This window comes from Macrotis lagotis, chromosome 1, assembly GCF_037893015.1.
Source record: "Macrotis lagotis isolate mMagLag1 chromosome 1, bilby.v1.9.chrom.fasta, whole genome shotgun sequence".
Classification (NCBI taxonomy): Eukaryota; Metazoa; Chordata; class Mammalia; order Peramelemorphia; family Peramelidae; genus Macrotis; species Macrotis lagotis.
In genome coordinates this window covers 666,294,515-666,311,364 of record NC_133658.1, presented here as the reverse complement: position 1 = coordinate 666,311,364, position 16,850 = coordinate 666,294,515, and the positions used below count along the sequence as shown (strand labels likewise).

The window sequence follows — 16,850 nt, the reverse complement described above, 5'->3', positions numbered from 1 at the left end:
TCAAGAACAGGCAAGGAGAGATGATATATCTTTTGGAGATATTACAAAGTTAATTTGTGTGGCTGAAAAAAAAACAGACATCCTGAAAGTATCCCAGGGGCTTACCAGTATGAAAGATAATAACTTTCCTTTAAATTATAATTTTAACTCTGAGAGTAAGTTGGATGGCTGAGCTCAATTCGAACTTAAGCAGATACATAATCAATTACAAAGTAGAATTAATTAGAATTTGTTTTGTTGATCTCATCAGCTTCCATGGATTCAATTATCATCTCTTTGCAGATGACATAATACCTTCCTACATTCATTACATAATCCAGTCACTCTCATAAGCTACAACCCCTCATCACCAGTTTCCTGCTGAATATTTCTGCCTGGATAGGTTTCAGGTTCAACATGTCTAAAATAGAATTTGTAATTTTCCCTTCTAAACTTTCTTCTTTTCCAATTTTTTTTTCATCTGATGGTAACTTAACCATTCTTCTAATTATCTTCCCTTTCCCTCATCCCTATATCCAAGTCTCACCAAGTCTTGTCACAATGCTGTTTTACAGAAATAATTTATAGAAAAATTAACTCGATATGTCCTGAAAGGAATTATTTTATTACCTTCCAATTTATTCAAAAATATTTCAATTTTTAATTATAACAGTGCACAATATAAATGAGTTTATAGAAGAATTTTTGTTTTTGTTTTTTACAAAAATTGTACATTCTACTGAAAACAAAGTAAATGCCTATCAATTTGCTTCTTTAAAGATGTGCTGCAAGCTGTATCTTCGGCTACAATTGCTGAAATTGCTCGTGGAAACTCAGAAGTGCAGGATGCTATGGCCAAGGAAGGCGCAATCATGCCTCTTGTAGCAATGTTTAAAGGAAAACAGATCAGTGTTCAAGTGGAAGGAGCTGTGGCCGTAGAATCACTGGCAAGTCATAATGCAGCTATACAAAAAGGATTTCTAGAAAAATCATTAACAAAATATCTCTTAAAACTTTTGAAGGTAAAGAATTTTATTACTTTTCAATCTATCCAGAAAGTAATTCAATTTTTTTTTAATTTTTCCAATTATACATTCTACTAGAGTTGGGAAACCTTCAAAGACTTTTAAAGAATCTAGTGGGAAATGGCTAAACAAGTTGTGTTACATGAATATAATGGATATAATATATAATATAATATAATATAATTTCTGTGTATAGAAACAAGAAAATAAATACAAAAAAATTTGTAGTAGAGACCTAGTATAATGATATGTACAATATAAGCTGCTCAATATGTCCATCTTTAATGAATAAATAAAAATACTCTCCCTCACTCCCAATTTTCAGGCATTTCAAATAAATGTTAAGGAACAGGGAGCTTTAGCACTATGGGCCTTGGCAGGACAAACTCTTAAACAACAGAAATTTATGGCAGAACAGATTGGGTACAATTTTATAATCGACATGCTTTTGTCACCATCCGCTAAAATGCAATATGTTGGTAAGTAACTTTTTTGGGAGGGGAGGAACATCTTAATATTTTAAGGATCTGTGATTTCATTGGGGTGGGTATTCCCTCCACTAGTTAGCTCACAATTCTTCCTTCCAGTACTTATTGAAGGGGTTAACAAATTGCTGGGGGGCTAAAAGAATATTCCAGATTCTAAACTAACTAAACTGAAAACATACAGTTTGTTGCCAGGGTTCAGTTTGAAGCTTTTTTATCTTGGTGAAAGCTTGTTCTAGGTTTGCTGATCTCATGAGTTCCAATGGATTCAATTAGCATCTCTCTGATAATTACCAGTTCTACAAATTCAGGTCTAAAGCATTCTCCTTAGCTCCATCTCTCATTACCACTTGTCTTTTGACTGTCTTGAACTGGATGTTCCATAGGCATCTAAAACTCAATGTGACTCAGAGGGAACTCATTCTTTCTCCCCTATACCCCATCCCAAGTCCTTCCCTCTTCCTAACTTTCCTATTACAGTTGAGAACACACCCAACCTCCCTGTCAGCTAGTGTCACCCTCAACTCTACTTGCTTCACATATCCAGTCTATTGCCAAGACTGGTTGTTTTCTACTTCTATAACATCACTCCTAAATGTCCACTGCTTTCCACTCACAAAGTGGTCATCTGGTGCAGGACTCTACCCCTGTTGCAGGGGCTACTGTATTAGCTTTCTAATTGGTCTATCTGCCAAATATCTTTCAATCTATCTACTCAGCTGCTAAAATGATTTCCCTAAAGTACCCTCCTATCAATAAGCTTCAGAAACTCCTCATTACTGCCTGGATCAAATTTACAATCATCTGCTTGGCTTTTAAAATTCTTTGTAGTTTTGCTTCTTTTAAACATTCCCATCATTTTATGCTTTCCTCCATGGATTGTGATCCACTGACGCTAGCCTTCTTGTTGTTTCTGTACTTGACGCTCTACCTCCAGACTCTCTTCACCTGCCATTTCTCCAGGCCTGGAACATGCTACTTCTTCCCCTCCACCTCCTGGTTTCCCTCAAGATTCAACTCAAATTGGGGTGGTTAGGTGGCGCAGTGGATCAAGCACTGGCCCAGGAGTACCTGGGTTCAAATCTGATCTCAAACACTTAATGATTACCAAGCTGTGTGGCCTTGGGCAAGCCACTTAGCCCCGTTTGTCTTGCAAAAACAAACAAACAAAAGATTCAACTCAAATCCCACATTTAAGATCCCCCTCCCAACTTCTAGTGCCTCCTTTTAATGACTACCTTCCATTTGCATTTTATGTATCTTGTAGCTACAGTGCTCTCTGAATGTTGCTTTTTTCATTAGAACCTGAGCTCAAGAGTAGAGAGTATATTTCTGCCTTTCTTAGTATCTCTAGTGCTCAGCACAAGGCACAGAGGAAGCATGTAATCAGTGTCTATTGGCAAAAACCTTTGAGAACCATGCTACAATGAGGTGTATTACTTTTTTTTGTTGTTGTTTTTGCAAGGCAATGGGGTTAAGTGGCTTGCCTAAGGCCACACAGCTACGTAATTATTAAGTTTCTGAGGCCAGATTTGAAGAAGTGTATTACTTTTGAAGAAAAATACAAATTTGCAAAATATATGCCAATATTTAAAGAGATACCTCTTTTTCTTTGTTCTGCTAGGAGGTGAAGCAGTTATAGCTCTGAGTAAGGACAGTAAATTGCATCAAAACCAAATATGTGAAGGAAATGGTATTGCACCTTTGGTTCGACTACTGAGAGTTAGCAAGATAGCTGTGGGTACACTTTTGAGTATTATCAGAGCTGTGGGAACCATATGTCTAGGTTTGTATGATCTTTTTTTTTTCTTAAAGATATGTAATTTTTAATAGAAATAGAAACTAACCTTTTATCCTCATTTTATCTCATTTCCATAATATTTGACTATCTTAGGTAGATTGATAATCTTCTTCTCCAAAGATCATTTTTAAACTACATTTTTAATATATCTCCTGTCACTGGAGTGCTAAAGGGCATCTAAGCCTAACTGGGCTTAGCATTCCATTCCCTCATTGACTCTCATGTGAAAATGAGAGAAATTGTTTTGGTCTAGAACATAGAATTCCCATTTTATATTCATTCTGTGGACTTTCCTTTCTGATCCATTTACATCAAGGTATAACTGTAACTGCATGTTCTCATAGTTTGCAAAGTTATAAGCTTCTTTTCAACAATTTGTAATTTCTTCTCAGAGCATTCAATAAACACTAGTTCATGATGTTGAAACAAATTAGTATAAAATTAATATATATTAAAAATAGTTAATTTATTGCTACTACTTCATTCATTTACTTTTATCCTAGGTTTTGGTAGATGTCATCAAGCATGTCATTCATTGAAGTCATAAGTATAAGGCAGTATATATTGATTTATTAATAATAAAATGTCAGGGAAGAATTCTAAATGATGCATGGTAATGAACTACATGTTGAATCATTATGTGACAGTGCTAGAGGCCTATTAGAATGGGGCTAAGGTCCTCTCAATCTTTTTATTATGCTTACAGCATGAGACATACCCTAGGTACATGGCTAGTATGTTATTAACTAAATATATCATATTAACATTTATAGTGTGATAAGTAACAATTAAATCAATTTTTGCACTCCACTAAGTGGAGGGCAAAGCTCTCAGATCCTACAGAGAAAGTAGCCTTGAGTTTATGAAAGGATAAGAAATTTATATCTCCTATTTTCCATGTTGCCAAATCAACTGAGATCTATTAGTTTGAATTATAACCATACTAGTGTTGGGGAAGGTGAAGCTACAATGATTCTGTCAATAAATTAAATGGCTTGGGGTGGCTAGGTGGCTCAGTGGATAGAGCACTGGCCCTGGAGTCAAATCCAGTCTCAGACACTTAATAATTACCTAGCTGTGTGGCCTTGGGCAAGTCACTTATCCCCATTGCCTTGCAAAAAAAAAAACTTAAAAAAATAAATTAATTAAATGGCTTCCTGTCTTCCTTACTCCATCCACTGTGTTCCTTTTCTATATATCAACTTTCAAGTTTATGGAAAAATCTTTGTTTTAGACACTAGGAGTTGGGAGAGTTTCTATGCTGTCAGCCAAGCAATTCTCCAGAGAACTGGCAGAGTCAACGTGACTCTCTTCCTCCTTGGAATTGAAGGAGTAAATTCATACAAATGTGCAAGGAGACTGCAACTTTAGAGTCATATTAATGTTCCTGATTATTATTAGAGCCCTCCAAGATATGAAAGAAGAATACTATATTGTAAACAAATATTTTTATATACATTATTATTTACTGTTGACAAAGATATTACTTTGGTGCCTTACTTAAAGTTAATAATCTGAGATCACTGAATAGAGCTATGCTTTTTGTATTTATCAAGGAATTTTCATATGATCTAAATGCATGCACAAAAGATCATGCTTGCCAATAATATTTATCACTGACATGGAGATGATCTTACCAGAATCTAAATGGAAGCCAGATACTTTATACATACATTGTGAGGTCCTCTAGAGTTACTATTGGCAGATGAGAGTATGCCACCTGCTTCAAGACTCAGAACAATACAGGCCTCAGTGACAAGATCCATAATTATTTAAAAGGGATAGGCTTATATGAAATGAGGCAGAATAAAGGAAGTAAATTCAGAAAACAATACAAACAAAATCTATAACAATGCAAATCAACTAGTCAGCCATTCAATTAACATGAAGTAGTTACTATGTGCTAGAGACTGTGCTAAGAACTGGGGATAGGAAGATAAGCAGAAGACAATATATGCAAACAAATTATATACAAGAGAAATGGGGAATAATTAACAGAAGTAAGGCACTAGAATTAAGAGGGATTGGCAAGGTTTTCTTGAGGATGGTAGGATTTTACTTGGGACTTGAAGAAAGCCAGGTAAACCAAGAAGCAGTGATGAAGAGGTAGTGTTCTAGGTATGGAGGACACCAGAGAAAATGCCCAGACTCTGAGATGTACATAATAAATCTTGGTTTTAAATATCAAAAAAAAAAATGTACACATAGAGAAAAGAGTCATTCTAGAGGGGAAAGAAATGAATTTCAAGCTTCTCCCTGATGCAAAAACTCAAATTTTTAACAGTTCTACCAACTATATATGTAGCTGATTGTTAAATTTACAGTGTAACACTTTAGAAATTAACAATTCTTAAATATCAAGGTTTGATTTACTGTTTTGTGGATTATTTAGATTTATGAAAATGTTAATGATACGCTCATATTTTTTCCTCCCAGCCAGGCATTTTGTTAAACATTTACTAGTATACTTCTGTATTGCTTAAAATCAGCAGAACTCTAAGACAAGGTTTAGATAATGAAGTCACCATCAGAATGGAGGCTAACAATAACAATAGTGTGATGATGATGATTGGCATTTATATAATGTTTTAAGGTTTACAATGTGTTTTTTATCCATTATCTTATTTGAATTTCTAAATGATCCCCTTGAAAGTTCATTTAAGGAATCAAAATTGTTAGTAAAGAAGAATACAATGCAGAGTTGGCACAGGCAGACAGAAACATTTTTAAGATGAAGCATGTTAGAGAAGTGGCTTAGGGAAGAGGACTGTCTTTAAAGAAATGTCTGATCAGAAAAGTTGGTGACCCAGTTATGGTGAGAGAAAGGGATAATAAGTGGATAGGTGTAATGTTCCATGGGTATTCACAAAATTAAAGAAAAATCTATAGGAAAGTATATTGGTTGACAGGATTAGAGAGCAAAAGATACAATATTCAACTAAAATCACAGACTCATTAAAACATTGATGTAATGATTAACATAAACTCTTGAGAAAAAAATTTCAACAAGAAAAAAAAACAGTATCAATGGATATTATGACTATTGCCATCAGTTTTTCAGTGGAATTTGGTGACATCTTTTAAATTAGTGGGTTAGGATTTAATTCTAGAGACAAATTCTATGACAGATTTAATTCTATGACAAATCAACCATTTCTACAGTCACTTTTTAAAAATGTATATAATTGAAAAGATCAAGAAGAAATAATGTGTGCAGAGTGATTACAATTTTTTGAAAGCTATGCTTCATTTAACTGTTTTTAACCTTGTGGCTTTTGACAGTGATTAGCATACAGCTTAAAAAATTTTTTTTAACTTTATTTATGGCAATGGGGTTAAGTGACTTGCCCAAGATCACACATCTAGGCAATTATTTAGTGTCAGAGGTCAAATTTGAACTCGGGTCCTCCTAACTCCAGGACCAGTGCGCTATCCATTGCACCACCTAGCTGCCCCAGCATACTTCTTTATACATCACAGTAGATACAGTAATCCAATATTGTTGATTTGATTTGTCAACTTTTGTAAGCATGATAACTTTTCACTACTTAAAAATTCTTCAAGCCTCATGGTGCTATAATTTAGCAAAGAGAATTGCTTCCATTATTCTGGAATGAACCATTAGGATTTCATTATCTTGGGGGAGTCTGAATTCTTTTAGGAGAATAGTACTGTGGAATACAATAGCAGGAGAGTGACAAGTTCATAAAATGGAGGCTAGAGGCACCAAGGTCAAAAGAACAGGGAATAAAGATAAAAAGAAACTTAAAAGACTTTTCAGTACTTTAACTTTGAGGATAACTTTACTCAGAGGATTCCATATCATTGGAGATTTTCAGAGGCTGGATTATCACTGTTCAGGTATGTTCCAATGAAGATTCCTTTTGCATATGGTTTGGACTAGTGATTTTGGAGATTTCTTCCAGTCTTCAAATTCTGTGAGTCTTTAACAAATTTGATAAATTTTATGAGCTACATATATTTTTTTCTTTCCTGTAGCTGCCAGTGCCTTCCTTTTGGTTTTGTTTGTTTGAACAAGTGTTAATGAAATGCCTTTTGTAAATACACATCTAAGACCAATATCATATTAGTTATGTTTTGGCGATTCTTTTTGCATGGAGGTGATCTTTTCGCAATGAAGCCAACTGTAATTACCTACAATCCTCTAATTTTACTAGTGACAATATAGGGACTTTGGTTTCCTTTTTAGTGTTAAGTTTTTCATATATTGGCAGGAATAGAATATCTCTTTGACATGTGAACTTTAACAGGTGTGGCCCACACGAGCAATGCTACTAGTCAGCAATATATTGTAGATGAACAAGCCTTCCCCATACTTCTTCACCTCTTGAGAAACCATCCATCTCTTCAGATTAAGGTTTGTATAAAGGATTTTAACATTTTCTTAAGTGTAAAAACATCTGGAGTAGAATCTTCTGAGAATCTATTTTTGTGCAACTATAAAATTTAAAAATTCACCCAATTAATGATGCTCAGAGTGTCTGCTAAGTCAAATTTTTATTAACCATTTTATTTACTTTTCCTGAAAATAAAGTTTTAGACAAGACCAGAAATACTATATTTATATACAAATTTTCCTTTTCATTTTGCATTTATTTTACTACTAAAACAGAAGACTAGGAAGGAAGGTTGGGGCTTATGTGTTATTGCTTATATTCCAGTAAATTCTGGCAAATTTTCAGCATTGCTTTTTGCTTTCTGGGCTGCTAAAGCTAGCAATATCTAGTAGCGCACCTGAAGGAAGTAAGTAGATAAAGAGCTATTATAAATAGCTGACTCTTTTCATCAAATAGCCTTTCATTACACACTGTATAGTTACCTGTAGTAAATTTTTAGAAAATCAAGACTATTGGGGGTGGCTAGGTGGCTAGGTGGATAAAGCACCGGCCTTGGAGTCAGGAGTACCTGGGTTCAAATCTGGTCTCAGACACTTAACAATTACCTAGCTGTGTGGCCTTGGGCAAGCCATTTAACCCCATTTGCCTTGCCAAAAACCTTAAAGAAAAAAAAAAAGAAAATCAAGACTATTGCTAAGAACAATTTTATTCAAGGAAGAAATTATACAAAGGGGGAAAAATACTTTCCTAAAACTGCAAGTGAGGAAATGATTATTTGTTGGAATTTGAGGGAAACATAAGTAAATATGGTACTGTTTTACTTTGATAAACTGTACTTGTTATCAGAAGGGGCATAATTATAGACTATGGAGCCATTTTAAATATTAGTGAGGTAGAAGAGAGCTGATCTAGGAAACTTTATAAGATTGTCATTTTCTCATTGTTTTGTCATATTAATTACAGTAAGTTATTACTTAGGTTCTTAACCTTTTTTTCAAAGTAAATGGGAAAACCCTATAAGAATATGAAAAACATATTCAAGAGAAAAATTTTTTCCTTTCAGATTAGAAAATTTATTTCAGAGAAAATATTAAGCTGCACTTATGTATTTAACTGATCTAAAGAAATTCAAAGAAATACAGGATGACACTATATTGATTTGTACCTTCCTTCTAATTTGGTGTGAGATTGCCCCTTTTGACTCTAGTTTATGAGTTCATGTATTCAATGACACTCCTTTCTCTCTACCTGTAGAATGGAGAAAACTTTTATCTCCACACCATTCCCTTTTTCTAAAGAGATGCTCTTCCAGAGTTTAGAATTTGGTCACAATAACTGCCAGATAAGCAATTCTGAGAGTTTCTGAATCCCTTAGAAAGGTGTCTGGCTAGATGTAGAACAGATACTTGAACAAACACTCATTTGCATGTGCTGCTGTCCCCAGCCCATGGGGCAAGGTATTTGTGTTTGTCTTAAATTTGTGCAAAATCTAATGGCATAAAAAAAATCAAATGGCATTAAGTATGAGTACAAGGGAAAGGAAAATCTCCACTCATTCAACTTTTTAAAAGAGGTGATCAGGAACAATGTATAGTCATGGACATGGTGCCAGGACAATCTGGTCTTGAATTCTGCCTTGGACATTTATTAACTGTGGAATCTTGAACAAGTTACAACTTCACAAAAACCTATGTTTCCTTGTTTTTAAGATATGAATAAGAGCACTGAACTGGCAGGATTGTTGTATATGCAAATGTGCTATCATTTTAGCTATTTTTTTTCAAGTCAAGGTCTTTAAGAAATATCCCTTCAAGAGATTTAAGAAACTACTCTTAAATGTACTGCTAAGAAAATAGAATAGTAGTATTGTTTTTCTTTTACAAATTATTTATTTTTTCCAATTATAATTAAAAATAACTTTATAATTATAAATTATAATTATAAAAATAACTTTATAATTAAAAATAACTTTAAGTTTTTAGTTTTCTCTCCCCAACCCTAAAATAGCAAGCAATCTGATATAGATTATACAAGTACAATCATTTCCCTATTAGACAGACTGTGAAAGAAGAATCAAAACAAAAGGGAAAAGCTATGTGAAATATAAAACAAAAAAAAATTAAAAAGTGAAAATTGGTATGCTTTGGTTTGCATTCAGATTCCATATTTTTATAGAACTGCCTTTGATTACTCTACTGTTGGGAAGAACTAAATCCATCATAGTTGACCATTGCACAATGTTATTGTTAAAGTATATAATATTCTCCTGGTTGTGTGAATTTTACTCTGCATCAGTTCATGTAAGTCTTTCCAGGTTTTTCTGAAATCTGCCTGCTCATCATTTCTTTCAGAACAATAATATTCTATTACTTTTATATAACACAATTTGTTTAGCCATTCCTCAGTTGATGGGCATATCCTTAATCTTCAATTCTTTGCTACAAAAGAGCTGTAATGAATATTCTTGTACATACAGGTCATTTTTCCTTTTTAATGATCTCTTTGGGATACAGCCCTAATAGTGGTATTGCTGGATCAAAGGACTAATGCATTGTTGGTGGAGCTATGAACTGATCCAACCTTCCTGGAAAGTATTTGAAACTATACCCGAAGGGCAAAAAAAACTATATATATATACCAACAATGCATTAGTGTCCTAGTTTTCCCACATCCCCTCCAACACTGATTATTTTCCTTTTTTTGTCATGTAGTCCAATCTGATAGGTATGAAGTAGTACATCAGAGTTGTTTTAATTTGCATTTTTCAATAATGATTTAGAGCATTTTTTCATATGATTATAGATTCTGAGATCTGTCTGTTCATATTCTTTGATCATTTATCAATTGGGGATTTGTAGTCTTATAAAAATTTGACTCAGGGGCAGCTAGGTGGTACAGTGGATAGAGCACCAGCCCTGGAGTCAGGAGTACCTGAGTTCAAATCTGGCCTCAGAAACTTAATAATTACCTAGCTTTGTGGCCTTGGGCAAGCCACTTAACCCCATTTGCCTTGCAAAAACCTAAAAAAAAAAATTTGATTCAGTTCTCTAAATATTTTAGAAATGAATCCTTTATCAGAAACATTAGCTATGAATATTGTTTCCCAACTTAACTGCATTCCTTTTCATCTTGGTTGTACTGGTTTTTTTTTGTGTAAAAACTTTTCAATTTAATGCAATCAAAATTATCCATTTTTCATTTTAAAATGTCCTCTATCTCTTCTTTGGTCAAAAACTGCTCCTTTTTCAACAGATAAACTATTCCTTGTTCTCCCAATTGGTTTATAGTATTTTCTTTCATATCTAAACCCATTTTGACCTTATCTTGGTATAGGGTGTGAAATGTTGATCCATGCCTGATTTCTGCCACACTCTCTTCCAGTTTTCCTAGCAGTTTTTATCAGAGTTAAGTTCTTATCCCAGAAGTTGGAGTCTTTGGGTTTATCAAACAGTAGATTACTACAGTCATTTACTACTATTTCTTTTGTACTTAATCTAATCTACTGCTCCAGGACTCTCCCCCCCCCTTTTTTTTCCCTATAAGGCAATGCAGTTAAGTGACTTGCCCAAGGTCACACAGCTAGGTAATTTTTAGGTGTCTAAGATAAGATTTGAACTAAAGTCCTCCTGACTCTAGGGTGGTACTCTGTGCCACCTAGCTACCCCCACCACTCTATTTCTTAATATCAAAGAATTTTGAGAAGTACTACTTTTTAATTTAGTTTTAGATCTGGTATGACTAGGCTACTTTGCATTTATCTTATTAAATTCCTTTGATATTCTTGATATTCCTCTAGATGAATTTTGTTACTATTTTTCCCTGGCTCTTTAAAATAACTTTTGGTAGCTTGGTTGGGATGACACTGAATAAATAATTTAAGTAGAATTTTTTTAGGTTTTTTGGCAAGGGTAAATGGGCTTAAGTGGCTTTCCCAAGGCCACACAGCTAGGTAATTATTAAGTGTCTGAGGTTGGATTTGAACTCAGGTACTCCTGACTCCAGGGCCAGTGCTCTATCCACTATGCCACCTAGCCGGCCCAGAATTATAATTTTTATTATGTTAACTCAACCTACCTAATAACAATTGATATTTTCCCAGTTGTTTAGATTTGACATTATTATTCTTTGAAAATTGTTTTGTAATTGTATTCATGCGTTTGTCTTGACAGATACATTCCCAAATATTTTATATTGTCTATGGTTATTTGGAAAGGAATTTCTCTTTCTATCCCTTGTTGCTGGACTTTATTGGTAATAAATGGAAAGGCTGATGATTTATGTGGGTTGATTTTATATTCTGCAAATTTGCTAAAGTTGTTAATTCTTTGAGTAGTTTTTTAGTGAATTCTCTAAGTATTCCATCATATCATCTGCAAAGAACTCCTTTAATTCCTTTAATTTCTTTTTCTTCTCTTATTGCTAAAGCTAAGATTTCTAGTACAATACTGAATAATAACACCTGTATTTCATCCCTGATCTTACTGGAAATGCTTCTAGCATATAATACTTGCTGATAGTTTTAGATATACTGCTTATCATTTTAAAGAAAAATTCATTTATTCCTGTGCTCTCTAGTGTTTCTAATAGGAATGGGTGCTCTCTTTTGTCTAAAACTTTTCAGTATCTATTGTGATAATCATATGTTAGTTTTGTTATTGATATGATCAATTTTACTGATTTGTTTTCCTAATATTGAGCCAGTCATGCATTCCTGGTATAAATATCACTTGGTCATAGTATATTATCCTGGTGTTAAATTGCTGTAATCTATTTCCTAATATTTTATTTAAAATTTTTGCATCAATATTAATTTGAGAAATTGACCCATAATTTTATTTCTTAGTTTTGGCTATTTCTGATTTAGGTATCAGCACCATATTTGTCATAAGAGGTATTTGGTAGGACTTTTTAACTTATTTTTCCAAGTAGTTTATATAGTATTGGTATTAGTTGTTCTTTAAATATTTAGTAGAATTCACTTGAGAATCCATCAATCCCTGGAAATTTTTTCTTAGGGAAGTCATTGATGGCTTATTCAATTTCTTTTTCTGAAATGGGATTATTTAAGTGTTTTATTTCCTTTTTCTGTTAATCTGGGCAATTTATATTTTTGTAAATATTTCTCCATTTCACTTAGATTGTCAGTATTATTAGCATACAGTTGGGCAAAATAGCTTCAAATTATGTCTTTAATTTCCTTTTCATTGGTGGTGAATTCATCCTTTTCATTTTTGATAATGATAATTTGGTTTAATTCTTTTATTTTTAATTAAAATAACCAAAAGTTTATTAAACCATTTTGTTGGGTTTTTTTTAACAAATCCAACTCAGTTTTTTTTTTTAGGTTTTTTCAAGGCAAATGGGGTTAAGTGGCTTGCCCAAGGCCACACAGCTAGATAATTATTAAGTGTCTGAGGTCAGATTTGAACTCAGGTACTCCTGACTCCAGGGCCGGTGCTCTATCCACTGTGCCACCTAGCTGTCCCTCGACTCTTAGTTTTATTTACTAATTCAGTAGTTTTCTTAACTTTCAATTTTCTTTTTTATTTATGTAAGTATTTACAGATAGAAAATAGCCCCTAACAATTATTCAGGTTATTATTATCCCCATTTTAGAGATAAAGAAATTGAGACAAAGAGAATGCTTTCCCAGGTCACAAAGTTAGTATCTGAAGCTGAATTTGAACTCAGGTCTTACTGACTTTAGGCACAGTGGTCTAGCCACTGTACCACTTAGTGGCTCTATGATTGATGATGAGATGAGGATGATATTTAAGTAACTTTTTAGAATTTGCCAAGTGATTTAAACAGAGAAGTCCATTTAATCTAGAAAATATTTTTTTATTGTGCCTTACTGACATTGGACATCTTATAAATATTTTTGATTGATTCACTTAATTCTTTGGATAAATTATTAGTAAATAATATTTTTTTAAACAACATATTCAGGTTGAAGTGGCTTGTGCCTTGGCTTGCATTGTCCTGAAGAATGATAAATTGCAAAGCATATTGCAAGAAGAAGAAGGTTTTAGGTATGATGATGTCCTTTATCTTCTTCATGCAACAGAAAAGGTATTTCAAAGATGCTATTGTTATAAAATGTTTATACTATATAATTATCCCATAAAATAAACTACTAGAACTGGAAAAGATTTACAGTTATAATTGGAATTACTTTACATTTTACAGTTGAGGTCCAGAAGGGAAAGGCTTGGGTTAGATTATAGGTTTCCTAAGTTCCCATCCTTTGTTCCTTAAAAATTTAAATAGCAATTTATTTGTAAAGTACATGTAAAACATTTGAAAATTTTCTTTTTTTTCACAATAATCTTTAACTGTAATCAGTACAAGTATTGCTGTTTCCATTTCACAGATGAGAAACTGAGGAGGGAGCAGCTAAGTGGCGCAGTGGATAAAGCACCGGCCCTGGATTCAGGAGTACCTGGGTTCAAATCCGGTCTCAGATACTTAATAATTACCTAGCTGTGTGGCCTTGGGCAAGCCACTTAACCCCATTTGCCTTGCAAAAAAAACCTAAAAAAAAATAATGCTATGGAATGGCACATGGTTCTGAGAAACTGAGGAGATTGAATGACTAGTCTAGTGCTACAAAAATTAGAAAGGACTTTAGACTCTATTCCAGTACTAAGCCTCTGATGCAAATATAATTCTCAGTGTGTATTCCATGGGTGTTGGGTAATAACTATAATTATAAAATTACAATGAAAATTTCTTTATTAATACTTTGCCATCTTCCTTGGGAGCAGATGAAATTTCCAAGGTAAATAGTAGTTTGGAAGGAGAAGTCAAGAGGACCTGGGACAGAACCCTCAAAGATACTTAAAGGAAAGATAAGAATCCAACAAAAGAGATAGAGAAGTGCTCAGATAGAAGAAAAACCAGGAGAGGGTAATGACCTAAAAACCTAAAGAGAATAGAGTATCAAGGAGAAGGGGATAATCAGTGGTGTCAAAGGCTACAGAAAAGGAGAATAAGGATTAGGAAAAGGTCCCTGGATATGAGTGCAGAGAGATATGACTCAGTCTTTTGTTCTCCTAGTTTGTGGGTTTAGTTCTTGCTGTTCTTTGAGGTTTTGGAGGATTCTCCCAGAGGATTAGATTCTAGAATTCAAAGGGTAGTAATTCCTACAAATTTTCCTCTGCTTTTGCTACATTCTTAAATTCTCAAACTTGGTGTTTCAGAACTGGCCTTGGGAGTCAGGGTAATTTTTCCAGTATTGTTAAATACAAACTATAGCTGTGAGAGACTAGTACCTTAAATTTTCAGTTGACCCAGGAAATTTGCTAATACTATAAATTTAAGAATAATTGTTAATCTCTCTCAGTGGCAGCTAGGAGGTAAGCAGTAGACAGAGTGTTAGACCTGGAATCAAGAACTTGTTCGAATCTCATCTCAGGCATATTTTATTGACTAGCTGTGTGACACTGAGCATTGTCACTTAATCTTCTAGGCCTCAATTTCTTCCCTTGTAAATTTGGATTACTAAATGTACCTCTAACATAATATTTTGCAGAACTAGGTAATTATTGTTATCATCAGCATTGACAGTAATTTCTACAACAAAAGTTACTAACATCAAGAAAAATCACAAGTTCAGACCTCCAAAAAGGTATTTTTTCCTGCACCCCCCCCTTAAAATGAAATATCAGACTTTTACTTATTTTAAATGTTTCAAGAAGTATTCCCAGTGCTTGAAATGATTTAAGTATAGGAGGAAATGAGAAACTTGGAGGAAGATAAAAGCTTCCTCTTAGAGCTTGTGATGGAGAGAAAAGTTAGGCCTAGAATATAACAAGCACTGCAGATTTACAGAGAGGTTTCAAAGGGTTAAAAAAAAAAAAGGAAGGATAAGTAGAGTCCCAGGAACTAAAATTTTACAGGGGTAATCAGATTAGGACAGATAGGAAGCTCTTGAGAAAATTCAGAAGACAAAAACAATTCCGTTTGAGAGAAAAAAGGAAATTGTCTAATAGAATATAGAAACAAGGTAAGCTCAAATATTTATTTGCTTCCATTCTTTCAAGGAGAAAGATCTTTGGACTGGGAAGAACAGAATAAAAATGATTATATCAGAGTTAATACATAAGATTAGAAGTAGGTAAGAGGCCACCAGCTGTTCTTGATAAGTTCAAGCTACTGACCTACCCATTCCTAAGTATGGTCCCTATCAGATCCTTGAAGGATCATGGTGAATAGAAGAAATCCTAAAATAGGGGTTCTCTGTGTGTGTGTGTGTGTGTGTGTGTGTGTGTGTGTGTGTGTGTGTGTGTGTGTGTGTGAATCTTTTGGAAGTTTGGTAAAATCTAAGGACTTCTTTCCAGAATATTGTTTTTAATGCATATAAGAATACATAAATTACAAAGGAAACCTATTAAATTAAAATATGCTTATCAAGTAGATTTAAAAACAAATTTATTTATGCCAGGTTAGGAACCTTAATCTAGAGAACTGGGAAAGAGTCAATATTGTGATTTTAATAAAAGTGAAGAGAATGGAAGCTGAAAACTAGGGGCCAGTGAGCTAGATTTCAATTGTTAGAAAATTCTGGAACATAATGTTATGGAGAGTTTTAGTGAATCTCAAAAAAAAAATGAAGAAGTAATAACAGAGCAATCCATGCCAAATTAGTCTGTTCCTTTTTTGATAGGATTACTAGATTTTATGATGTCTATTGAAACCAGATATTTAGAAATATTTCTGATATCAGATTAAAGGAATACAGTTGAATATAGTTGACTAAGATTAGAACAAAGAATTTTTATAAAGTTTCATGATATATAAATTGAAAAGATGAAGAGATGTGGGCTAGATAAGAGTTCAACTAGTAGATTTGGGACTAATGATGGTTCCAAGGCAGGTTTCTCATGGAATGCTGTTGGGAACTATGTTTGGTAACCCTATATTAACATTTTAATCAGTAACCAAAATAGAGGCATTAAAATAAGATGCTTATCAAACTTGCAGATGTCACAAAACTAATAAGCACTGATGATATAACATTGGACTAAATTTAATATGGTAAAATTTAATAGGGAGAAATACAAAGTCTTATATTTACAAAAGTAGATTTCACTCAACCTTAATTGACTTGTTCATTGGAGAATACTATCTGTATCCAGAGAAAGAAATGTAGAGTTTAAACAAAGACCAAAGTCTATTACCTTCAATTAAAAACAAAATC

General features: G+C 33.6%; 1 protein-coding gene across 4 annotated transcripts in view; it reads left to right on the top strand.

Annotated features, from left to right (window-relative positions):
- The window catches only part of ANKAR (ankyrin and armadillo repeat containing), a 90,826-nt gene that overhangs the window by 65,178 nt on the left and 8,798 nt on the right, over positions 1–16,850 (top strand). For 3 of the 4 annotated variants that reach the window (XM_074215508.1, XM_074215505.1, XM_074215506.1), the window contains 5 exons: positions 760–1,001; positions 1,330–1,483; positions 3,114–3,275; positions 7,562–7,668; positions 13,598–13,720. In XM_074215508.1, the coding sequence (XP_074071609.1) occupies positions 760–1,001; positions 1,330–1,483; positions 3,114–3,275; positions 7,562–7,668; positions 13,598–13,720 (788 nt within the window). The remainder of the gene's footprint in view (positions 1–759; positions 1,002–1,329; positions 1,484–3,113; positions 3,276–7,561; positions 7,669–13,597; positions 13,721–16,850) is intronic. The other variant, XM_074215507.1, reaches the window with a different exon arrangement.